We start from the raw sequence: 27,562 nt of genomic DNA, 5'->3' as shown, positions 1-27,562 counted from the left end.
ACAACTACTGGGTTTTTCACAGGATCACTCAAAACACATAAATTACCCATATTCCACTGCATTTTATTTTACAGTAAATAAACAATGTCATTGTAAATTGCTGAGACTATTGCTAAACGAACAAAACTGCAACACTGATTTCAACCTTTTTTTCCATCATTAATTTTACTACAACTTTTTTTTCTTTTTTTTTTTTTGTAGGGACTTAACTGGTCTCCTGGGTGTCTTTTTTGAGTGTCATTTGTAATGCAGCAGACTGCTGGTGAGCTAAACTGTGACGGACCGCTCTAATGTCCACATAAGAAGAGCAGAGACTGTGCTCAGTATTCAGCACAAACCACTGGCAGCAAATATTTCATGGATAAGAAGCTTTCAAGTAAATGAATGAATAAATTATGGATCCATTGCCAAACATCAATAATTAACCCATATTTCACAATCAAGCCAGCAAAAAGGGTGCATGTTTCTTATCCAAAGCTAAAGGACAGGCACTTCAAGGGGAATTAGAGCCTCTGGGGTCAATCCTGAGGGACAAGCAGAGAAGTGAGCTTTCGTACAGAAATAGAACCGACTGTGTCTTCACTGCACACCTGCAAAATAGTCCACCCTTGATAGCTTTTTCATGCAGTCTTTGTGAAAGCATTGAGAACGTAGGGCATATGTGAGAACCTGATGCATCCTTTAAATAAATTCATGCAGAGGAAATACTTCACTGTTTCAAAATGTTTGTAAGATACAAGGAGCAGGAAAGCCTAATCTAGCTGCATTATTGTGATTCTGGATCATCAGAGCTTATAGCTGATTGACAGAAACTCTAAATTAATTTTTTGCTCAAACTAGTTTAATTACATCTCATGAACAGAATATATTAAGCTTCTTAATGAAAAGAAATATCCAATAGTATGTGCAATTCCTTAAATTGCTTCAGCTGACAGCAATAGACAGACTCTCTGCTGCATGCTCTCAGCTACACTGACTATAAATGATGCATTACATTAAGTGTCTATCTCTAATGCTTAAACACAGTATACTTGCTCTATCATGAGAGATTACTAGAACTAACACCCGCAGTGTGTCAAAGTGAGGCTTTTGGTTGTGCCAAGAAAATCACATACATTTAACGCAGCTTTAATCTGTTCATGATATCCTCATCAGGTCATACTACAGACATGATAGCTATAATTCTGTGGCTGTTAAGATTTTAGGTAATTTATAATGAACAAAGGTGATCATTTATGCATCAGTGCTGAATGTGATTTCCCTCCCTCTCAGTGACTGCTCTCTTCACAGCGCTGGGGATATCGATTGGAGAAAGAGCCATGTCTCTCAACTCCAAGGATCCTCAGCTTATCTCTGTAAATTTTTATGTTCCTGTTACGTAATATTCAAATTCATTAATTTCCAATTGCCACATAACTCCAGTTTGATTTGAACTCCAGTTTGATATCTTGAAGAAACAAAAGATCTCTTTCTTGTCACAGGAGGGAAGATACTCATCACACCCAATGTGATATTGACCAAATCTGAACCCTGAGTTTCAATCAAATCCAGAAGAATTCCACTTCAGTGACTGAGTGATGATTTTTTCCACTGACAGAGATGATTTTTGTTATAATAAGCAAAACATGTAGTGGTAGATAATTGCCACTAAATGCTAAGTTTCTACTCTACTACAGTGATGCATCAGATTACAACAGAAATACATATCTACAGGCTATGAAATAATGAAACATTTGCCTATTACCTGAACATTACCCCCTAAGCTGTGACCTTAAGCTGTGAGCAAAAAATTACATTTAGATTGGAGCTCCTGTAAATTAGTGACTAATGTTTGACTTAAACCCAGTGAAAATGGGACAGTATTGATTGTTTGTAATGAACACATGTACGCTACCATGGTCAGAGAGGCAGTGGGGAAGAAGAGATGACAGGAGGCTGTTAAATGTTAAAACTATAATTCCAGTATTGATTTTCTTCTTGTGTGTCATTAGGTCTACTCAAAAAAGAATACAACTGGAACAACCTCCTGGCCAGCAAAATGACTGCATTCCTGTTCACTTTTAAACAGAGTGTGATTAGAAGGTAAGGTTACCTTTAGATTTCAGATTCTTTAAAAAAAAAATAAGCTAAGGGAATGATCTGTCAAAACAAACAACTAAACACTAAATAATAATGATGGCCATATAAAATTCTATTGCCAATTTTAGATGATATCAGCAGCTGATTTTGGATGAAATATTGTCAAATATTCCTACAGTCATTGCAAAAGAAAGACTGTGAGACACTGAACTTCAAATGCATGGACATTAGGCTTACTGTTCATGGATGACTAAACACATCTAAAGAGAAGCGATTTAAATTCATACAGTCAAATGAGACCAGTTTTGTTAAGGATGCTAAGGAACTTGGCTCCATGCTATGTGATTGTAATTTTGTGGCGTAGAGATCAGTACTGCCTCTCATGAACACCCGACTTATCATTTTTGAGGCCGTTTATTTTTGTCATCATAAGAACACATGCAAGGCTGTAGAGCATTTAGATTTTGTTTGTCTGCCAAATATTGGGTAATGAGTGACTGTCAGATGGGCGCATCTTCTCATGACATTTACAATACGAAAATCACTTTTTTTTAATTTCAACTTTCTGTTTCAGAATATAACGTCACTCAATGTTATAATTTTTTGGGTTGACTCTAGACCAAAATTATAAAAGAAGTAAGTGTATATTAGCTTCCGTGTCTCAATTTGTGTAAAGATTCTTGAGCAAATATATGCCATTTACTGAGAAAACTGTAGTTAGGAGCAGCCAATGTTGCCAATGCCAGATGGCAGAACTAGAGCCTCCAAGAGAGAAATAATTTCGGCGTTTGATTCAGAATTAATGTACCCTGGCTATCACACCATTTCTTGATTTTTTGCTGAATGTAGGAGAGCACAGGTGTACTGTTGCCTACAATAATAAACTGCCTTCAGTGGGAACATATTGAAATGTGTGCACAAAACAGTGTCCAAGCCAGCTGGAAAACTGTACCTATTACATCTGTACCTTGCTTATCACTTGTTGTGATGACTAGCCCCAATGGACTAACTGCAGACTTACAGGTAGCAGACTTGTTGCAGTTGTGTCCATGTCTGAAATATTGCGGGTTCTCTATGACCGGAATACGGCTCATTCCTATGACAACAGCATCGGGTCCAGCATCTAGTGTGCAAGGAGTGATGATGCCATGATTAACATGATGAAGAGGACTAGCAGAGTCTTCCTCTCCACTGATTACTGCCACTGGGCCTGTGAAAAGACAACACAAATATCATATAAAATTACAATGAGAACATATTCAACATAAAAATTAGATGTAAAAAAGACAGCTTTGCTTCTCTGCAATCTGAGTGCTGTTTTATGTCATCCAGCCGGAATCTCTATAAGTTTACCTTAGACTAGATAGCTAGACAGGGCGGATTAACGTCATATTCTTCAGCTTTCAAGGCAACGTGCAATGCGAAAACTTTTGTTATATGAGATCTGTCATATCACTTTCATAGCTGATGGAGCATTTCTGATCATGATTTATCTAGTAAGAACCCAGAGTACCCCAGAGTACTAGCAAGTACTGTGTATTTCTTTGGGAACTGAGTGAAGACCATTAACTACATCTATGTTTGCATGAAGATTACTCACACATTCTGTTACAGCAAAACAACAACAACAACAAAAACCCAGTCACAGTGGTTGTAGTTACTGACAGTGACAGTGATCTTGGCCTGGGCACTGGGGTATGTCTTGCCATGCCAAGGCAGTAAAAAGAGTAAATCTCAGGCTTGTATGTGAAACACCTGTTTCTGGTTACACTCAATATGGTATATACTCAGTTAGAGGAGACTTGTTGTAACTGAGGAAATTGGTCATCAATATATATAGTCTATCACCAAGCAGGCCGTAGAAAATTTATGACGACTCCACTAAGTCCACTGAGCACTTCCTTTATGACGGTATAAAAAATATTGGCAGCAGAGAGAGAAAACTGGAGTATTATGCACATATGAAACTAACTACTCAGTTTTGCGATCTATGATCTCTTCATGACACTGTCTTTGAAAAATCAATTCTTAACTGTAATGAGGCACTGTCAAAGTCTATTTAAAAACTTTATATTTCATGAGGCAACCACAGACACCTACTGAGAGAATTCCATTTCAGAATGCAAAACTCATGCAAAGGTAATTTGAGGTTATGGACTCACTACACTGAAGATGCAAATCCTGCAGAGTTAAAGACTACAAGTCATTGTATTTCCCCAGAGAAAACCTCTCTTATAGTGTAATGGCTATACTGGTCATCTTCATCACATACTGAATTCACAGGAAACGAGGGAGTGAACTGATCTCATACAGATCGTAGACCAGACAAATCTTCCTGTTTCCACAACAGTAAAAAATACATTTATCCAACATAGCAAGGGAATCTCAGAAGGCATCTCATATCCACAAGATAATAGAAAATTATGTTCCTTCACAAAACAGCAAGATTTCAACGGAAATGGCATATTTGCATGAAACACCCGCATGTGATCTTAGGGAAATGAGGGAAGTGCTGTGCAGCTGTGATACACTGACCTGAAATCATACATCATCAAAGAAAAGAACTTACATCACAATAGGCTCTGATATGGGGATGTGGCGTTCGGTCACGCCTGAGAGCAAATAAGGAAAGGCGTAAAGACCAAGTACTCATCGCATAAGTACATAAACCCCAGACGTCTGCTTGATCTCCCTCTCTCTCATGCTAACTCATGAGATTTTCTTGTACAGAAGCAACTGGTGACTAAAGGCAACACAAAAAGGAGTTTGCTCTCAGTGCAGTTACATAGGCTGAGAATCATTCAGTGCAGTTGCACCACAATTGAACCGGGTGTTAGGTATTTACCTTTACTGCCAGCCTCAGAAGGCAAGCAGAATTTAGATCATTCAAATATCTATTGCAGGAAAGTGACCAATCAGACTGGGGTGATACCCTGCCACTGCCTCACTCCCACTGAGGCCTTAGTAAGCACCCCCCTCACTGCACCTTATTTATCACTGCCAGCAGCCAGTCCTTGCACAATGTAAAACAGCATTCCACTTCATTCAGCTCACACAATGAGGACTAGAGTAACTTAAGAAGTTAATATCGCAGCTGGCAGAGAAAGATAAACACATATTGATCCAAAGGAACCCAAGCTATTTGAATCTATTGGATACGACACTCGTTTCCCATATAAGCAAGAAATATTTCATTAAAGACACAAATATGGCTACAGCAAAACCTTTTTTTAACATTTTTGTAATATTGTTGAAAATGCGTTATAATTCCTTCCTACCATCATTTCAGTAATGCTTGTGCTATTAAAGTACTGCTCAATTATATAGAATCATGGACACAAATCATTGTGCAAAGCTGTGCTACCTTCAGAGGAAAATTATGGTGTGTCTATGTAGGAAATGACTGTGAACATAAATTTCACACCTAAACAGTCACCAAATCAGAGTGACCTGACCTTTCTTGCCCTAACACACTCACACTTCCTGGTATCCCAGTGGAAATGAATCCCCAGCTGTTTTGATTAACAATGTAATGGCGATGAGTATGATGTGATTGTTGGGACTAGCTGGCAGCTGACGTGACAAATTTAAATAAGCATGTATTATAGTTGTCCTGGTATTACCCCACTCCCTCATTGTCAGTAAAATCAAATAGGAATTATTCACACTCGAGCTTGTATGGATTGTGTAGTTTCATGTTCCAACTGTTTTTGTATTGGATTTTAGATGCCTGAGAATTATTGAACAAAGACAGATATGCTATTAAAAGGTGCTTTCTCTATGAGACATTCTTCATTTAGGCAGTGGAGGCACAACCAATATCTCTGAGCATATGTTCAGGGAGACTCAATTCCACATCATGATCCAAATCAGGCCACATAAAAGTCTCAGAATCTTGTGAACCACCATGACTGTGGGGCATTCAAGAGGGGAAACAAAGCAATGTATGCATCCAAGGAAGCCTCGTTACACCCCCTCACAAAAGTGTTGCCTTGTATGGCTGGGAAATTTCCACAAATACTGCCAATGCCAAAGCACTGCCAAAAAAAAAAAGAGGATGATTACAGGCCATAATCTCTACACTGCAGCAGAACCAATCACACAGGAAATGACAGACACTGAGATATTATGAAAAAGAAAACGTGCACAAAAATATGAATTTTCATACAAATATACATTTTCTCACATAACCCACTGAAACTGTTCTTTTATTCCCCTGGAAAACACATTCAATGCATTTCCCACCTTTTAATGGTGATTAAAAAACTTATAGGTAGTAAGCCTGGTTCGTGTTCAGTATTTGTGTTCGGAACCTGATTCGGTAGTATGTAGAGAGAGAGAGAGAGAGAGAGAGAGGTGCAATTTTCAATTCTTTTACTTTTTAAATAATCATTTAATTGTTTAATTTGAATTATTCAATAATCTGTCGCACCTGGTATCTGTTCATTTACTTCTAGGTTATAGTGTATAAATACTTAGTGGTTTGTTCAGTTCTTTTGAGGCCTTTGCATAACACTCGGCCCTTACTCTATCTGTGAGCGTTTCAGAGCGTTTCAAACCTATAGGTTTATTCCAGGTCTGAGTCTGTACCTGTGCTTTGTAATCACATTTTGCCTGAGTCTTGTTTTCCTGCCTGATCTTTGTGTTTATCTCTTCCTGAACCCTGTATCTCTCTGCTTAATAAAATCACCCAAGATTTGCACATGCATCCAGTCTCTCATGAGTTCACTGACAGATTCTTCACTTTCTTATTCTACATGTGCTAATATATCTGTTCAGGATCTCTTCCACTTTTCCAACAGCTAAAATATTTTAAAATCTACGAGTAGCATAGACAGGTCAATGTTTTGTAAAACTAAACTCTATACATCCCTGGAAGGAGTAAGAAAATGAAAGGTTGTTTGAATAGGGAGTGTTCCCAAGTCATATGACAAAATACACAGCTGTGGGGTACATAAAACCGTCCACATTCTTGTGTCAAATAGATATAGAAACATATCAGCCTCATACAGTAAAGTATTTCAGTTTGGTTTGACCTAACTTCTAAGCCATTACAGAGACATTAACTCTTCTCCCTTCTACTTCACAGAGGAACAAAAACAGCTCAAAGACAGTTAAGACAGAGTCTCCAGGCACTTACATAAACATAAGTTTCTTCCAAGAGCAAAAAGCAAAGTTTAAAAGAAACTGTTTATGTAGGCTTAGATAGAGCCCTCTTGAAAACTTGACAGTCAATGAGTTTTCCTCTTAATGACTATTAAATCAAATTCAAATTATCCACATTACTAGGGATGGGGATCAAGAACCAGTTCCTGTTGAGAACTGGTTCTAAATTGTCCGATCCATTGGAACTGTATGCCTCTGAGGTTATCAATTCCTTTCTTCGATGCATGTTTTGCTGACGGTTGCGCATTGCAAGAACTCATTCGTCATGACGTCAAACTCTTTGTCTACACTGCTAGAAATTTGCAACTAGGAGGAGTCATGGCAGAGAGGAAGAAGCGGTCCAAAGTGTGGCCTCATTTCGTGAAGAAAGATGACAACAGTGCTACTTGCAATGTCTGTAAATCATTTCAAGGGTGAAAACACCAGCAATATGTTGAAACATCTTTCAATGCAACATGGGCTAAAATTCCAGGAATGCCACGTAATTGACACTCTGTGCACAAGCACCACTGCTTCCCAACCAAGCAGCACGTCCATTACCGAGGGTAAATATCCTATGTTATAATAACTTTGGCTCCAAGCAGGTAGGCTTAGCAGACTTTCCACGCTGTGTTCATACTCAAATTTAATAAAACAATTGCACTGATGCTGAAAACCGGTGTAGGCCTACTTTTTTCCACACAGAAAATTGATCAAGAATCAATAATGGAATTGATAAAGTATCGGACCGATAAGCAGAATCGATAATGGCACTGGTATCAAAGAAATCTTATCAACTCCCATCCCTACATATTACAGAAACTCATTTTGTTAGATCAAAATTCAGAGATAATTTCAGGCAAGACATGAGAGCAATCCTCTGCTTCTCTGACAAGGGATGTCATCCTACACCCAGATAAAAATTCTGCTCATATGTGTCAAGACACTCCTGTAGTAAGGGTTCATGAAGCCGCTTGGCTTTACCGACTGAATTAATTCAAAGTTGGCCTGAAAAGACTATTTTCTTTCATATGTGTCTTACAAATTTTTCAGACAGAGCTAAAACAGTAGTGAACAAGAGCCCTTAAATGGCTTTTCACGTAAATTATTGACAAGTATTTCTTTCCACTGAAACAGAAATCCGGCAAGCCAGTGGAAAACAAAGGCAAAGATTAAGACTAGTTCTCAACTAATTGGGATTCTGCATAAATAATTTCCATGAAAAATGTTGTGTTTATGACTTGGCTTAATTCTTGTCAGAGAAGCCAGTCCACTAAGTATTAATTGTTAGAATTCTTTTTTAAAAGTGTTGTGAGTGTTGTCTCTTGCTATTCTCTTTCAGAGACTGTGAGTGGTATTCTGGGTGTGTAAAACATGTCGTTGCAGTAATAGCTGCCTGGGGTGTTGAGAAACTCATCAATGTATTCTCATAGCACTTCTTTTTATTCTTTCTGCACACTGAAATCAAGCAGGTTTACACTGTGTAGGGACCCATTGTATTACATTAAGGATAATGTTCAATGCTCAGATGTTTTGCCTGAGATCACCTCAGAAGACCTTCCTTCAAAATCAATGCAGTGGAACAGCAATCCCATCATATCCTCTTTGAACCCAGCAGAGTAGAAAAAGAAGCTAAGGTGAAGCTACATTACACTGTCCTCACCACATATATCAAGTAACTGGATTTATCTGACTTCTCTTGTCTGCTATTAAATGATTGCTTGCCTGCACCAAGGTGTAACCAAAACAACCCTGACTAAGGAGCATCTAAGCATTCTTTACTTGGTTGTTTGAGGCAGATTACTCTTTGAACTAGTCGGTCTAATCTTTATGTACAGGGACTGCTGAATAAACTCTATCAGTCTGTGCAAAAATTCACAGATGATGATGATCCACAATTACTTTTGGAGTCTCTAACGCCGAGTTTTGGCAACTGTGTTTTTTCACTATTGTCTTGAAACCCATATCAAAAAGAATCAAAGGAGAGCTTCTAAACATGAACAGTGTGCAATCCGGGTCTCTCCCAGACTGTTTACTCAGATATAACTGAAGAGTAGGGGGCAAAACGACTACCAGACAGTTGGGGCATTTCTTTTGTTTGATCCGCGAGAGAACCAAACAGAGACATGAAAGAGGCAAAACTAACACTTACTCAAAGTTGAAGCTTTGAGAAAATATCACTTTGAGAACTATCTCCTCTACATCAGTTACCAAAAATGATCATAAAACATCTTCATTAGCACTGTATCAGCAAGTCTTACGCACAGCTATTGCCACACACCTCAGCAAACACTAATGTTTTGGTGTAAATGTACATTTTAATTTAAATGTGACCATTAGTTTGTCTCTGAGGACTGTTGGCACTGACACAATGTTGTTAAGAAATATATACATGTATTTCCACACCAAATGAATATTCAAAATGTATACACTAGAAAGGCACATTAAATGCAAAACCAATTGCATTAAAAAGTAGATATGGGTATAGGTTATGGTTATTTAAACTTAAAAAAAAAAACAGAAGTAGAGAAGAAAGGATGGTGTAATCCTGACAATAATATCACAGTATGATTATTCGTATGATAGCTTGGGTCAGAATGATATGCAGTAAACTCCCTTAATTTCTCCCATTTCAGCAAACCTAGGCTTCTAGTTGTGAAACACGCTGTGTCATGCTCAATTTGATGTACTATTAATAGTGCCTTAAAACCTGAAATTCAAAACCATACAGCCCTAAAATCTGAAATCCACACTGGCAACATTCTCATGGTCCTATTTGTGAATTATAATTGAATACCCAAAGTATATACACATGTATCAGTACAATATGATTATAATAATAAGATTTTCAAAATGTAAAGCTTCAAGTACTTATCTATATTGGGTATCCTTGATTGATAAGGGAAAAACTGTGCAATCGAATGACACGTCCAGTCAGTGAGTACAAACCACAAATAACATAGAGCCCTGACGCGCCGTGGAAATAAAAGAATCTCTCTGCTCCCTCTGGCACTCTCAAACGGCTCATCACTATCTCCCATGACAACCGCAACAACTCACCATGACGATCACAGAAATTACCTATTATGGATGACAGTTCCACTAAAGCTAACATACAAAATGTCCCTCTTTTCAAATTGTTTTGCACAGGTTAGGCGACACATGCTTTAGAGGGTATGTGCTCTCCCTCTCTCTCTCTTTCTCTCTCTCTCTCACACACACACACACACACACACACACACACACAAGCACATACCACTGATCTACAACAGATCTCTTGTTGTTTGAACATGTTTTAACCCTCTCTTTTAGAATACATCAGTGCATGTGTTTGTGCTCATGACATCTTTGGCTTGAAGGATGGTGGAGGTGCTCTGAGACCAGTTGGATTTGGGTGAGTATCACCACTAATATCACATATGTGGTACTGGTAGTAGGAGGAGAGTGAAAGAGTAGAGGAAATGACTGACATTGCTTAAAACGATTGACATCAGTTATGAGGTAAACACTGCTTACGTATTACAAGGGAAACTGGTAGGCAGGGACTCTGAGGAAGCTCTGAAATGTTTTCTCACTAAATTTCATTTAAAATTCTAACAGTGGAGACCACAAAACCTTACACAGAGGGAGAAAGGTGAAGGAGGAAATGAACAATGAGTCAGTTTGCCCAAGTGCAAGCAGGAACAATCAGATACAACACGAGAGAAAACTGTTTCTATTGCCTCTCTGGCCCAGTGTCTCTGTGGCTAAATAAGAAAACTAGATCAGTCTGAGCTCAACAGATGTCTCTAGTGCTGTCTGTTGGCATGTTTACTCTCCTCTCATCAAGTGTCTTCCCCTGGGCTAGCTTTGAGCAAAGGAGAGCAGATCTCCCTGGTGATTTAAACAGTACAAATGCAAACAGAACATAAAGCAAAATGCATTTCCCTTGCATAACACTGCGACACTTCTGCCGTTAGAATATTAATTATGGCACATCTGAATGACTGATAAAAAGACTATTTTGAAACAATGTTTATCTGTATCTGAGAGAATTTTTTTTTTTTTGCTCTTTTCATTACCTTTCATGAGGTCACAAAATATTTGCGAAAACCAAAATTATTTCTTCATTGCTATGACCTAAAATGATATTAGGGTTCATTCAACTTTTTTTTTAGAAATGTGTGTTATTAAATTACAGCTCAGTACTTTCATAAAAAAAGAAAATGTAAGTGCAAACAACAGGTGAATGCAATTTCCACTCATGGTGCAAAATCAACTGAAAAAAAAAATTATACTAAAAATATGCTTAACTTAAAAAAAAAGATGGTTAGATATCATGGAAAAAATGTATATAAAATTTTACATAAAATTGCATATCGCTGAAATGTCTGTTTGTGAATATGAGTACCCCAATCATTACTAAAGCATGAGCAGATTACAGTATCTTAGATCATACTAATGGCAGCATAGCAAGAGAGACTGAACAGCTTCACAGCCATGAAATTGATTTAGCCCTGCTGCCTTTAAACAGCCGATAAGAACTCTTCATCTCAGTTTGACACACAGCTTCATCTCCATTTCACACACACTTAAGAGGGATAGGATGGTCTTGACATATTTGGAAAGGCAATTTCTCTAATGTCCTCTGGAAATGAGATTCCCTACTAACTGGGACAAACTGTTCAACATCTTCCAGATGATATGCATTGAAGGACTTTCTGAACGCTTTGTCAAAATATAGTACACATTTATTCGAGTGGAGAGATATTTTTCATTAACTGCATGACTAATAAGCCTTGGATGCTGGAACTCAAAACAGTGTCATCACATCAAATATCACAGACTGACCCATACAGTTCAACACCCTAATGGTTAGTGGATTCATATAGTGAACCATAACTGTGATGGTATTCATTGCCAGTCCATTCTTCATTATATCATTATAAGAACATTTATTTAGATGACAGGACTCCCACCCCTTCTGTGAAAAGAGCATTAATACATGGGTAGAAAATGCTACATTAAGACGATATGGGGCTTTATGATCCCCAAAAACCACAATCATTATTCAAAAATCTTAAGCAACAGAAATTTGAATTTTAGTCAATGCAAACTGAACAAAGAAATACAAATATGTTGTGCAGAACTGAAAATCAGACAGTGATTGGTTCCCCTTTCAGTTAAACTTCTGACATAAATAAAAATGGGAAATTTTTTCCTGTCCCACTGTCAGATTACTGCAAATGCAAATGAATGAACACCATAAAAATAATTTAATAAGCACACAGTCCTCACATGAGTGACTTCTACACGGCATAGCACATAGCTAATCATCTGCCAACGCTAAACAAGTCAGGCATGAAATGCTGTGGTTCCCTGATACATGCTGAACACTAACTGACTTTGGTAAACTGGCAAAGAGCAGGTTAAATGTCTATGCCAGTAGCGTTCAGGATTAACGAGCTAGACTGTGTCATAATAGGCTGAGTCACAAGGAGAGGAGCAGGCAAGAGTGACATATAGAGATACACAGCACGGCTTAGAGGATTTCTATTACCTATATGATAAAGATTGATTTTAACCAAAGCCTAACTTTTGAAATTTCTCTTATTTGGCCTGGATCATTTGTTTATGCACTGCTCTTTATCTAAAAGTTCAAAGTTTGAAAAATGACTCTAAGATTCTGCTTTTCAAATAGAAGTAGTAATGTACATTTGAGGACACTTGTAATAAATCTTGCAGCGATCAAACAATGAAATGAAATTAAAGAGTACAGGGACAGAAACATCGGACACTAACTTAATAGGGATGATGACATAACACCAGTGGTTTAAGGAAGACGCAGCCTGGGGCTCTTATGAAAAAATAATAATAATCCAATCCAATAACAACTGAATGGATTAGAAAAAAGTCACTTTTCCAAACATCCATTTTCAGAGGAAATACATGCAATATGCTGTGCAGTGCAGTAAGAGATATCCTCTAAGTTAATTAGCCAGTTTCAATTTGTTTTGAAATACATCTTCCTGAAATTGCCGCAAGGATCCTCTGTATTAGCTACTCAGGAAGCTCTTATGATCTCATGATATTGTCTAGGTTCATGACATGTCCATAAAGACACTCCGATCCCAAATGAATGTTGGCTATAAAACATTATACTGTAAGACATCCACCTGTATCTATCATTCCTCTCATCTCCAGTCTAAACCATTCACCAAAGCCTATCAAAACAGCCAAAACTCATAAAAGAAAAAAACATATCAAACTCTCACAGAAAACCTTTATCAGCGGTAGAAACAACTGAATGACACCCTGGTCTGAAAGATAGGCAAATCCATTAGACACAGTAAGACGTGCTTTGGTCCACACACTTAATCAGAACCCAAGGACCCAAACAGAAAAAACATCATGGTTTTATTGGATGCCTAAGAATAGTCTGTGATCAAACTACAACTGAAAAAAGCTCTGCTGTGATTGAGTAAGGTGAAAATCCAATATTCCTTGTCTGAGGTAATAGCTGCCTGAGACCTCCAGCTGATTTAAAGAGAAAAACAGGACAAGTGGTGGTCTATTGTGCGAGCATGGAGGGCGGAGGGAGCCCGCACTGACGTCGTTCTCTGAATGTCAATTCTTTTATGCCTCTTCAACCTCACCAAGCTATTATGACTGACTTCATCATCTCCATGTCCAAAACCTACCACATGGACGTTTCCATTCTTATGTGCATAAGAACATGACGGGTTATTCACAGAAATTCCTTGCCACGGTACGGTCTGCTTTCAAAGACAACAAATTGGAAATCATACGAGTATGCTTCACTCTGAGGGTTATAAAAGATGAACCACGGAAATAAATGTCTTGATAAATGTATTGGGTTTCCTCCTTTTTATTCAGTGCTTTGATTAGCATCTTTGCAAATCCAGAAGCTCTTGACTACAGGCTGAAACAGTAAGCATCTACAATGATCATTTTGTAAGAGGTGAATATGGAAATTAGGAGAATGAAAATAGAACATGGAAACGTTTAAGAAAAAAAAAAAAGAAACAATCCTTTAACTTCAACTGACTTCAGGCTTGAGCCCTTCCTTCCTGCATTCTCCTGTTTTCCTCCCCTGAAACCCTGCATTTTTATGCTCTGCGCTTTGGAACACAATAGCTATAGAACTCGACTGTAATCACTAGCTCTAAGACAGCTGAAAGGGAAGAAAGGCATTGAATCAGATACTTTGAAATGCTAACATTCATACAAATCCAATGTGTACAGTACAAGCCAGTCTGGCTCAGTGATAGGTCAATGTACTTAAATGCACAGGCTCTGAGCATGATCAAAAATCAAAGCTGATGATCCAAAAAAAAAAAAAAAAAGATTTCATGTTAATTGGTTTCTTAGATCAGTTTCTTTAACCTGATCTCATGGGATATACGTGTCTCTGACCATGTTTTTGCAGAGCCACAAATACATAGCGTCAGATATGTTTTGCCACAGTTTTGGGAAATAAATGTCCACTGGGGGTGCTAAGAACCTTAATTTGGGCAAAAAAAACAAAAAGGATTCAAACGTGTAACGTTCTGAGCAGGGGGTGATAGCTTATATCGCTCAGCCACCACAGCACACGGTCCTCCTGAAGGCCCGAGAGGTTTTCATGTTGAAAACCTCCACCAGATTAGTCTACGAAACTAGCCTTTTCTACAGGAGGCCAGTGCACTGAGGCGGCTCAGGGACATAAGCTGCTGCCCTCTGCTCAGAACGCTGCCGTTTTGAATCCATTTTGTATTTATTTTTAATCCAAAATTATTCATGCATGCCTGTCAGGCACCGTTTGCACTGTCACTATCAGGCACAGGTTTACTATCAATTAAGGTTAGATTTAGGGTTTGACTGGGGTTAGGGTTAAGGTTAGGTTTAGCTTCTCTTTAGCAACCCTGGTGGACATTTGTTTCTCAAAACTGTGGCAAAATGTACCCGACGGAACGTGTTTGTCGCTCTGCAAAAACGTGGTCAGAGGTACGTACTTTCCATGAGATCGGGTAGGTTTCTTACACCTCACTGATGGCTTTAATTTGATTAAGTAACATGCTATATTCAAGAATACGTCTAGATATGCAAAAGAGAATTGTAATCTAAAAATACAACCCCCCAGAAAAACCTGCTCTTACCTTTCATACCAAACTTGGTACGTCTGCCATACTTGTTGATGAGAACAAACACCACAATGAGTATGACACAAGCAAAACCAGCCAATCCCACTGCAATTGACATCTACAGAAAAGGAGATAAGAGGGAAAGCAGGGGTATGCAACAGTATTAGTACACCACAGAGATCATCCCTAACTCATTGAGAGGTGCCTAAATGTTTGGAATATCAACAATTCAGAAACATCTCTTGTTTAATAGCAGTTATTAAATATTGTTAAGGGATAATTACTTTTCAAAGAAATTACATTTTATGTGAATGCTTTTCACCCAGACTTTCTCAGACTTTGATACGTAAAAGATTAAAAGACCGAGCTGTAAGTTGTCAGGGACATACAATATGTATAGATTTAAATGTGAAGCTGAATATTCACATTTTACCCATAATGCACAGCAATCATCGTGGTAATTGTTAGAATGTTGCAAGTGGTTAAAATGTGTACAGCATCCAATATACATTTACTGAACATAACCATCACATAAATAAATGACAAGATCTGGAGCGAAAATGTACAGGCAAAGATACACAGGGCAAAGTACCAGTAATAAACAAGGGACACACTGGCGGTACAGACTGTTCAGTTTAAACAGCACACTTACCCCAAATGTGTCTTCATCTGGTCCATTTGGTTCATTGTCATATTGAGTAGGGACCACTGCAAATCAGAGAGGAGATTTGAGGGTAGGGGGCTTAGAAAATGTATTTAATGTTTCTTACAATTTGGAACCAGATTACAATTATTCACTAGAGGCACCAAAGTATGCAAGAAAAATAATAATCTTGGGTTATGTTTAAAAAAAAAAAAGAAAGAAAACATTAAAAAAAAAAATCTTTGACCAACTCCACAGCCGTGTTCCGGCTAATGTGAAGGATGAAGTGTGAAGACAAGGCAGCAGAGCGCAGAAGTGGAGCCAATAGTGAACTAACTGCTATAGGCAAAAGAGATATAGCAAACAGCAAACACCTTCTGCACAGCCCACCCTTCTCTAGGTTCAATAACAATTACAATTACTCTGCTACTTCCAGTGAACTCTCAGTGCACTCCTAAAAGAGCTCATAACACAGTCTGTTCTCTATCATGCTTGACTTTAAGGCTCATTTTCAGATTCTTTTTTTTTTTTGCACTTCTGCCATTTTTACTTTCTTCTGACCCAACGAAGGACTTGAGGTGCATCATTGTCCTCTGTGATTGAGAAAAAACTTTTCTAAGTCTGTCCTGACAATACTCAGTCAGATAAAAAGGTCTATCTTTCAAGAAACACCATTTACATGGCTTTATCATATCTTAACAGTATCCAAATTAAGGCAAATTAAGGTAAAACAGCTGGAGGATTTAAGATTAATGCCAATATATACAGTCAGCTGGGCAAGAAAGATTTCTATTTATCAAAGAAAGACAATCTGACCTAAGATCTTAAGGTAAAGAAAAATTACACTTGTGTAACCAAGTTTTACTTAAAACACATAAACAGTGATTCTTACCATAGTCCACAAGCCCTAAAAAAGTAGTGACATAAATTTTGTTAGTACAATGAAACATACATTTATCAGCAAAATGAACTGTTAGTATAAATGCATAAATTATTATTACTATCTATTTAACAACAAATTCTTACTGCATTGTGAATAGTAATGCCATTTGTTCATTTTTAATAATATTCAGTTATTATTTTTATGTAAAAAAACTATTACCTTCTTCCTCAATAAAGGGTGGGGCCTCAAGGAAATGGCCATATACAGTTTTAGTGGTGGTCCCAAGAGAGTTACTGGCCACCAGCGTGTAGTTTCCATTGTCATAGTGAGTAGGGTTCTCAAAGGTAAGACAGCCCTCCAGATAATCCTGGTAGAACTCCATCTCAGTGCGAATGTATTCACTCTGAAGGATCTCACGGTCTTCATGGAACCAGCGTAAGATAGGATGAGGGAAACCTCTCACTGTGAACTCTATGCAGGTGTGATGACGACGCTCTGGTTCCTCCAGCCTCAGGATGACAGGTGGAACTGCAGTGAGGACACATCAGATGTTTAGTGAATCAAACTGGTTTTTACCATGGTAGATGTGATAAACAGTCTTCAGTTACCGGACCAATCATTAAACCAGGCCAGCCAAAGCTACATATTGTTAACCTCTGTAATTAACTCAAATGTTGCTTTGCAGAAAATAAAATCAAAAACATTATCAGATAGCTGATGTGAGTTGCAGAAAATACCAGTGTCATTTAAACTGATGACTCATTCAACCTGGTCATTCAAACTGGTGATTCATCAATTCACCTCATACATATTGCTCAGCCTTCAATCTGCCTATCTCCAGTATACAACAATAAATGTTACTGCCACTTGATTAATTTAAACCTTAACATTACTTCAGTCAAACAATTTGTGAGCTCACAGCGAGATACTGGGCATTTGTTTGTAATCCAGATGAGCCTGGTGATAACTGTCAGTTGGTCTTTCCCACAAGCCATTTGTGTCTTGTTGACTGATGAGGCCTGAGGCCTGCTTCACACAGAGAAGACTGTGCTCAGCCAACTAAATAGGTGAGATGTATTTGAAATCAGCATGCTGCAACACCCCTCCTCTGCCCTGCCTGCTCCCATGTCTACATGAGTCCTGTCATTTACTGAGTTCCGTAGTCATTCCCAGCCAGAGAGAGAGAGAGAGAGAGAGAGAGATGAGGGGAAATTGAAAATGCTAAAGAAATACAGCAAAAGAAAATAAGCAAAGGTAGGTGGCGGAGGAAAGTGTTTAGAAAAAGAGCATAAGAAGGATACTTCGAAAATAGAGAGAGCGAAGTAGAGTGGGCTGAATTATTAAATGCCGTCTCGTATGTCATCAGTCCCGGTACACTGAGAATAAATGTTCACCACAAAAACAGTGGTCTGTCACACAGTACTCAGAGTCAGTTTAGATGTTAAAGTTCTCTGTTTAATGACACTTTTGAGTATAATTGGCATTTTATTTTACTGCCATTATCATTAATAACTACAGGGATTAAATTAAAATGCTCCCTTAGCCTACTGTCTTAGATTCATGTGCTCTTTAAATAACCTAATGATTCCTGATTGTCTGTGGTGACGGAAGCCGATTAAAATTCAACACACAGCTGACTTGAGGCAAGCACGTGTATTCAAGTAATTAAATATAGCTTGGTTTTTTCACCTCTGCTCTAACAGTGGGCATGTTCTCTCACATAAGCTTGGAGGTGTAGTCTTGTTAATTGGATCTATTAAGTTTAACTCGTTCTATTTATGCTGTATGATCCTACCTATTTTACATTTTCTAGAAATTAAGACACAAGATCAAATCGCTTTGAAACATTGAAGTTTTTGACATTTTCAGAACAACTTTTTCTTTTAAGAAAGACTGTGCTTTAGAAAAGAAGTTAAATGTGAACATACATTGCACGGCCAGCTGAAGGGATGCATTGGTCATTCCAACCACATTCTCTGAAATGCAGGTCAGCACAAAGCCGTTGTCATCCCGGCTCACGTTGACCAGTGTGAGGTTGATAGAGTGGATATTAGGCCAATACACATTTGACTGTAAGTGGGAAAGAGACAAAAAACACATTTAGTTTGAAGACAAAAACATAATGACATGAGAAGCTTTAGCATCTAAGCAATCTTCTCCCTTGTCATTTGTACTCACTTGATGAGTGTTGATGGAATGAAGCCCATTAACTAGCCAGTCCACCTCAGGCAGTGGAGACCCTGACCCATTACAGCTGACAGTGACATTGTCTCCTTCCATCACTGTCAGGTTACCATGAGTCACACTGATATTTGGCAGGTCTAGACAAGGCAAGACAAGCAGAATCAATGCAGCTAACTTCTGGAGCTGATCTTCTCTGTCCTGTAAGATTATGGTGCTTTGTGTGCACTTTAGTCTAAAATGACAATTTAAGCTCTATGAGCACTCACAGATCTTTATCTAAACACTTTATCTGTATTATGGAAGCCCTTTTTAACAGGCTGCAATGATTACCACATTACTCTGGATGACCACATTATTCTAGATGCTTAAGTATGGTTTGTTAGGGTGTGACGCAGTAGCAGCGGTAAGTGTTACGGAAAGGTCCCAATCTGAGAGGCAAGGCGTATACTGTACCACAGTGGGCGATGCTCATGGCGTGGAGACGGATTTTGTAGGCTCCGTTTTTACAATAAAGCTGCTGAGTGTGCAGACCTGCCTCTCCTCTCTGCTGCCACAGCTGAATCCAACGAATGTCACAGCCACAGTCAAACACAATGCCCTCCAGCCTCCTGCAGAGCCACCATCATTCATACATATGACATAAATTTCTTGACATATCAGTCGTATCAGTTGGTCTGGTATTGTTTAATTTAGGTAAAATGTTGGTATACAGAAGGTCGCGAGAGTCATTTTGAGCGTTTTCTTTGTTGCATTTTCTTTTGAAGGAGACCATATCAGACATTAATCTCATTTCCAGTACATCATTTCATTTAATGTGTAATCTTCAATACTTCAATAATGCATTTAGCATTCATCTTTTTGCAGATGAGTGCAGCTGCTAAAGAACAAAATATCAACTGGCTGAGGGAATCTGACACATGGAGTGACCAAAAAGCAAAAGTAATACACCAAGTTGTCTTTCAAAATAATCTGTTATGATTTCACCTTTACAACAACCATGACTACCAAGTTTAAACCCCTCACCACAATGCGATTCATATTCTTCAAGTTGGATTAAGTTCTGTGCAACAAAATACATGCTCAAACAAAAACTTTTTGTGTAGTGCAAGATCAAATTAATCCCACCAGTTATACATATCCATGCAACAGAAGGAATAATGATAATAATAATAGTAATAATAATAATAATAATAATAATAATAATAATAATGATAATATTACTACTACTACTACTACTACTACTAATAATAATAATAATAATACAAATTGTGACTGAAAGTCATCCATTTCTGTCAACATATAAAACAAACATACACACATACGTTCACATACATGCACATAAACAAATATTGTACATAAATAAATTCAAGCTTTTCTGCCATTGGCCCTTGTTTTATAATCAGACAATTTCAAAAAATGGCCTCGTTTTCTGACCCTGTTTCACAACAGCAGAAATGGACTTACAACTCAGTGAGTTGGAGGTTCTGGAAGAGCTGCCATGAGAGTGTAGTCAGTGGGTTCTTGGAGAGGTTTCTAAGGGGTGAGACAGAGAAAGGGTTAATGTGTTTTGAGGCAGGCTCCGTGCAACAGGAAATCAGGACATGAGAGAAAGAGAGCCTCCATCACTGCCAAAGCTACGACAAAAGGAGCAGCTGCAAAGGACTCAGCCGCTTAGCCAACTCAATAAGGAGAACCTGACCATTCTAGAGTCAACAAATTCAATAGAGGCAATGAAAAGCTTGGGTTTTAAAGGCCAACAAATTCAATACAAAGAGGTGGTCTGGGAGTCATAAACGTATACTAATCTGCACAGAGAGGTCATGTTCTGTGTAAAGGACATCAAATCCATTTTTCAAAAGGAAAGTTCTATTTATGATCATCTGTAACATAAAACATGAAACAAAAAAACATAAAACAAAATATAGGCAATAGGAAGTGTCCTCATAAAATATACAGTGAAAAAGCTACCGTTTAAGCAAAATTTCATGGTAGTAAAATATAAGAACGGTCAAATTAATTTTTTTCGCAAACAGCAATCCATTCACACCAATCTGAGAGTTTAAAATCATAATACAACCATGTTAAGAAAACTGGGGGTTGAATTCCACTGAAATATTTTTGTGCATCCTGTACTTCATGACTACATTGGCAACAATGCTTGGTAAAATGAAATAAAATACTAAACAAAAAGTTTATTTATGGCTATTTATTGTGTTGAGTCAAGTATAGTATGTGATGAAAAGACATATACTGCAGAAACTATTTTGACCACTTGGCTAGCTCGTTCTCAGGGTCATTAAGAAATCTTATGAGTTTTATAACAAGCACTGCTAGCTGCTCAGGCCCATTGCCATGGCAACAGGTTTTCTGATGCTCTGATGCAGAAGGAGGAGTTGTGTTGGCTCTGTGTGGTCTCAAGTGTCATCACCCACACTCACATTCTCCTTATAAAGTCTGCATCTTAGTCATTTATTATTCATAGTCAGTCACTCTGATGAGACCATTTTTGATACAACATTACGTAAATGCCTCCATGTAATAAACCAAGGGATATCTTCAGTGGCATTCTAAGAATGAATGGAGCAGGGCAGTACTGATTAGAGTAGGATTTAGAAATAAAATGCTAAACGGTGCTTAGGCTTTGACCATAGCAACCACTGAGGACTCTGTATCTCAATTTAATTATTAATTCTGTATAATTATAATTTCAAATATGTAAATCCCAGGATATAAATGTCTATTTCTAAGAGAAAGGATTCCTGATAAATTCAGCTTAAGGCTTTATATTATCACTGCCTCTCACAAAAATCTTGGGAATATTTTCATTTATTTTCCCGCCCAGGCAGAGTACTTGGTTCATTGAACCACTGCTTTCCATATTTCAAGGCGAGTCACTGAAAATGCTGTGTGATCAGGCAGATAGTCATTTGTTTTATCTGTCTATTCAACATGAGCTCAAAGAGTTCTCACTAACAGAGATGCCACTCACTTATGGCCATAGAATTGCTTTACAGCATTTGCAAGGATGTTGCAAGGATGTTGAAAATAAATCTCAGTGCAAGCAAAACTTGGTGTATTTAGGGAATAAACACAGTGATATTGATGAATCATGTGAACAATTCTGGTTGTATATGTGACACATACATTTATCAAAGGACATCTCAGCATCCAAAAAAAAAAACAAAACTCCAGATATCAGTAAATAAATGATTGTGATTGTTAAGTGGTGAGTTACGAATTAGTAGGGGCTAAAAGGACAGCACCCTGTCATCAAACTCACACAGATTTTTCATATTAACCTGTATGACAACATTGCACCGTATCTAGTTTTGTCAAAAAAAATCAGTATATGAAATCATACAGCAAAAAGCAATACATCATTATCATAACTTTCTCATAATATATTTCTGAACAGGGACAGTTTATTGCAATTGAGAAAGTTTGAAAGAGTGTCTGAAAGAATTTTTGTTGTACAGTTCATTTTTAATGGTTTATTTCAATGTCAATGAATCTCAACTGAGTAGTAAACAACACTGCCTGTAAAAATACAAACAAAACCTAACAACAAAACCAAGACGAGAATAAACAGGTCCACTTCTGCAGTCAGAAAGTATAATCAAACTAAAGGAAAAAAAATATAATTCCCAACAAAAAAAAAATGATATCAAATGGTTTTAGCATAAAGCTGGACTGGATATGTATAAGAAAGCTCCTTACACAAGGGACCCAATTTAGACTCTCCCAAAACGAACCATTTGAAAACAAGAATCTGTTAGCTACCCAAGGCATAATGTGAATCAAAATAAAAAATCTAAATAAAAAAATAAAAAGGATTGCATTTTCTTACAACTGAACGACAGCATTTTCACACTGTAAACAATAATACATTATTAATGCAATGATTATGCACAGCAAGACTTTCAGTCTCACTGTAATGTATTGTGCCCGTCTCCTGACAAAGAAACATGAAAGCTTGGCATACATTCTTAGCAAAAAAAAACCAGCAATGGCAGAACCCATGGCATACTGATGGTATAAATAAAGAGATCAGTTAAAAAATGCATGTAACTATAATGCATGCACACTGTGATTTTAAAGATATGACAAAGGAACACTCAGCCACTACATCGTAAGCATGGTTTGCTCGGTGACTTGTGCCTCATCGAAACAGTTCATAATTTTATTCAAGAGCAAACTGACCACTCATAAACTGACAATTATTACAGTTACAAGGGTAAATCTAATAATAAAATGATCAAAAGAGACAGATTGAACAAAAGTTCAGTAATGAGCACTGACACAATTAGTCTTTGGGAGCATCTGTGGGGTCATACTCATATCTGTTTTACACGCTCTGAGGAAAATACACATCAAAATAAACAATGTGACATTTTTAGAAAATCCCTCGACCACCTTAATTCCACAACACAAAACTGTAGTTGTGTCTCAGGAGTTGCAAGTGGCTCATTTTTGTGTGTGGTGAATAAACTGCTATATATTAAAATCTGCACTTGTGCCCGTTTGATGACTTAAAATAACAAATATGCTGTTGTTTTTATTCCACCTACAAGAATACAAAAGTCTTAAATTACACATACTTCTTTTCAGTCTGGTGAAAATGAGCCACCTGATATTCAGTTTGTAATATTTGTTCATTTGATCTGCATTATTAAACATTAACAAAACCAATAAACAAGTAATTCTGATCTATGTTTTCAAAAGACTGAAATAAAAAAATCCTACCAAAGCAGCCCTCCAGATCACAATAAACCATAGATTAAATATTGCTTTTGGGGGCATGGACAATCTTTAAGGACTTGTAGTTTTGTTTTGGGTTTAAAACAGCTGTCTATAAATAATAGACAGCTGAACAACTCACCCTGCTGCCCTGAGAGACAGAGGAAACATCACCAGAGTTGGTAGTATAATGCATCAACCAAAGATAGCTTTTATAAGGTAACAAACAGAATTAAAGAGCCCTACAGTTGTCCATAACTGGGATAAGACAGTTCAGTCTGTAAGTCAGCAGGCAGCTAATAAAAGAAATTTTCATGAACAATTACTCAGTTACATGGTGAGCATTTAACTTTGGAATGTATTGTTTTGTGGTGACTTTGATCTGGAAGTAAGAGACAGCATGTTGCTTTATATTTTCAGTCTATACTTTATGTTACTTTAACTGGCACCTGTTTGTAGTGGGTAAACCCTCCTTTTTGAATGTAAAGAGGAGCATATTTGTCTTCCTATGTCTGTGGCATTTGTTAGGTACTGGCTTGCTCATATGTACATACAGTAAAATATAATGTATACCATGGGCAATTAAGGTCAGACATCATCTAAAGAAATGACATCATTGTACAAAATTAGGTTCAGTTTTAAGGTCTGTGATTTTCCAGGTCCCTGTTTCAAGTAAGATATCATTTGGTTTCCTTAGAAAGGTTAAATGATATTATCTTGTTGTAGATGACTACAGAACCTATTTAGCAGATCCTATAATTAGCATGAAATCATCCACATTAAGTCTGTCCAGGATTGCCTGTTAATTTGTGATTAAACTGCAGTATTAAAGCTATGCAAACTGTGCAAACTACGAAGTAGAATGCTTTCTCACTTAGAATGCTGTTTACTAAACATGCCATTTAGAGCAGACGGGTTCACATTGATCACTTAAATAACCAATAAAAGCACAATAATATGTTTGTATAAGTTCTTTCTATTCCACTGCAGCAGAGAATCTAAATGAAAAAGACATCATTTTACTACTGAAAATGTGTGGTTTGATTTGATATTGAAGACACAGCTCTTGCAGTTATTGCAGCTGAGTAATCAGAGCCATAACAGATTTTTTTTTTTTTAAATTATGACAGATATGATCGTTTATACAGAGAGAGTGACTTCTGCTTCAGGAACATCTTGAATACCACAGAAAAAGACACACTTTGTCATTTACACACACTTCAGAGATTGCTTTTCATAAATGGTAGATCAATTGCCATGCTCTGATGAGCTGACTATAATGACTGCAAAGTTAATACAGGAAATGAATTTCGGAGTTTGGACATTATGCTTTAAAACACCGGGTAGATGTGATAGTGGAGAATGGTGGAGGAACAATACTAAAGGTAAGAATGAGGATAAAAATATTCCAGACATGAAAAATCTGTCATCCCCCAGTCTGTGCAAATAAAGAGTAGCCTCTGCTCCTGCTTTTCCAACTAACCTCTCTCAGCAGGTGAGAGACTCACAGCTGCTCCATTCAATATCTCCCAAATTATGACCACAGATCCATTTATCCTTTAACCACACAGTGCTCCTGCACCAATGACAAAATCATTTGCCATGAGGCACTAGGCCATTTTCCGCAGACTCTGCAATGAGATACTACTGTATGAGGAAGATTTTTTCATCTTTGATCTCTAATAATATATATAGTCTGTGGCTTCTCAAGCAATGACTGGTGGTCTTCCTGAACACTGAAATGTAATGTACACAGAGCTATCCTCATGCCCATGCGGGGCAGAGTGCCACCACCTCACAGTGCCTCTAAGCTGTCATCCACAGAGCTGCCATGCCCTGGCACCTTGGGCAGTCATCTTGAGCTGTTCAGATGAGCTGCAAGAAGAGGGCAGATTGCAACATAATCTGGCAAGAGTTTTGGCTTTGGAAAGAGGCCAAGTGCCTCTTCAAAAATTTAAACAGTTAGCTGCCTTGACCTGGCAAATATCATTGGCTTGATATGCTCCCATGCTGTTAGCAACAACGACCATAGCAACCAGTGGAAGTCCAAAAAGCAAGAAGGGAAACTAGCAAAGAATAGACTCTCCAACGCCTGTGAATCACAAGCAAATGAGTCATACGCTGGTTCATCAGAAAATACATACAGAGCCTGGATTCTTCTGACTAGAGAGACAGCACATAAATCAGAGGCTATCACTTAAAGTACTGAACACCAATACCCCTAGCATACACAGGCTTACCAATATGGATCAGACATGTGTAAAGTAGAACATAAGCGCTAATGTCAGGGAATACTGAGAGAAAACACAATGTTATAGCAGTGCTGACACACTGGAGTCATGAGAAAGAAACAAAAGTAGATTAAAAATGATTTTTGCCATGTTACTAATACAAACTACACAGCTAAATAAAGAAAAATATCAAATTCAAACAGAGAAGTGTAAGTAAATCTGCCTCTGTAAAAACATGGGCAAAAAGTTCTGCTTTAGCCTTTCGGAGAGGCCATGAATATCTCAAAGCCTTAATTTAACCTGCTTGCTCTTCTCATATTGTCTGATCAAAGAGTCATGGCTCTTTTGAACTTCACAGCTTATTATTAGATCATTACCAGAACAATCTTAATTAAAGCATGAGTGGTACAGCTAGCCTTAAAAGTGCACCTGTCAAATTTGGTCGATCATCAAATTTTCATCAGAGGACCGTAATTTCAAAGGTTTAGGTTAATTCAGAGACTTCGAGGAAAGCCCTAACTAAGCCCTGTCTTGCATCTCCTCTCATACAATACCAGTAACTGACATTTTTAGTGAGCAAAATGTACTTTGTATAACCAAAATTGTCTCTACAGAGTAAAATAACTGTGGACTTTCAGAAAAGGCAGGGATTTAAAACTCATGAAGTTGAAACCAACAAAACATCTAAACTTAAAACACCTTATCTAAAAGCTTAACTGTGTTACAAAGACACCTATTGTTCAAAAACACATGTAAAAAAAAAAAAAAAAACAGAAAGCCCGTCTTTCTTCTTTTCTGCAGCAAAATCAAATATCAGGAGGTGTCAAAAAGCAGGTCGGAACAAGGCCACCCCAGATGTGATCAGACAAAGTGTGAATGGAAAATGACTGTCTCCAATCTCAGGAGTGTGGGCATACTGCAGTGAGCTCTTCTTTTCAACCCCATTAGGAGAGAAGCGGATGAGTGACAGCACATTGTGAGCATGCTCTCCAATCACATACATATTAGGTGTTAACTGTGCCACCACTGGCCAAAACCAAGGTGCTGCCAGAGCAGGTTAGGTGAGCTGTCTGTGAACAGAATCTGTTCATATGATGTATATCGTTAAAAGAAACAGTGTTATCACACTGAATGCAAGCACAATAAAGCGCTTTACTTCCATGTCATGTATGTGGCTACTTCTCACCACTTTAAGTCATGTTTTCTAACTGAAAGGGTTCATCGTACACATGCATACATAAGCACATGCACACACACACACACATACACACAAACACACACACACACACACACATCATATATACTGTTCACCTTGGGTGGTTTTAAGGTTCCTCTGAGTCCATCACATGCAGAAATACACTGCCTTGCACTCACTCTCCTTAAACATCAGCAAAAGATACAGAAAATGAAATGCATCCCAATGAGGCTTGCCTGCCAGAAACCACACGCTGTGTACCAATACCATCATAAAAAAGGGAAGCAATCTTTATACACCTTTCTGGACCGATATAGCAGAAAAGGTGGACCTGACTGTGTT

At 37.8% G+C, this 27,562-nt stretch overlaps 1 protein-coding gene across 3 annotated transcripts in view; it reads right to left on the bottom strand.

Annotated features, from left to right (window-relative positions):
* ntrk3b (neurotrophic tyrosine kinase, receptor, type 3b) overlaps window positions 1-27,562 on the bottom strand; it is a 52,320-nt gene that overhangs the window by 10,071 nt on the left and 14,687 nt on the right. Inside the window, exons 4-12 of one of the 3 annotated variants that reach the window (XM_030764941.1) lie at window positions 20,522-20,590; window positions 19,511-19,665; window positions 19,052-19,194; window positions 18,802-18,943; window positions 17,093-17,401; window positions 16,883-16,897; window positions 16,000-16,055; window positions 15,363-15,465; window positions 3,101-3,289 (exon numbers count right to left, since the gene is read on the bottom strand). In XM_030764941.1, coding sequence (XP_030620801.1) covers window positions 3,101-3,289; window positions 15,363-15,465; window positions 16,000-16,055; window positions 16,883-16,897; window positions 17,093-17,401; window positions 18,802-18,943; window positions 19,052-19,194; window positions 19,511-19,665; window positions 20,522-20,590 — 1,181 coding nt within the window. Of the gene's footprint in view, window positions 1-3,100; window positions 3,290-15,362; window positions 15,466-15,999; window positions 16,056-16,882; window positions 16,898-17,086; window positions 17,402-18,801; window positions 18,944-19,051; window positions 19,195-19,510; window positions 19,666-20,521; window positions 20,591-27,562 lie in introns of all 3 variants that reach the window. The other 2 variants (XM_030764942.1, XM_030764943.1) reach the window with 2 other exon arrangements.

This window comes from Chanos chanos, chromosome 2, assembly GCF_902362185.1.
Source record: "Chanos chanos chromosome 2, fChaCha1.1, whole genome shotgun sequence".
Taxonomy (NCBI): Eukaryota; Metazoa; Chordata; class Actinopteri; order Gonorynchiformes; family Chanidae; genus Chanos; species Chanos chanos.
Note: the sequence above shows the minus strand (reverse complement) of the source record. Positions and strands in the feature narration are given on the sequence as shown.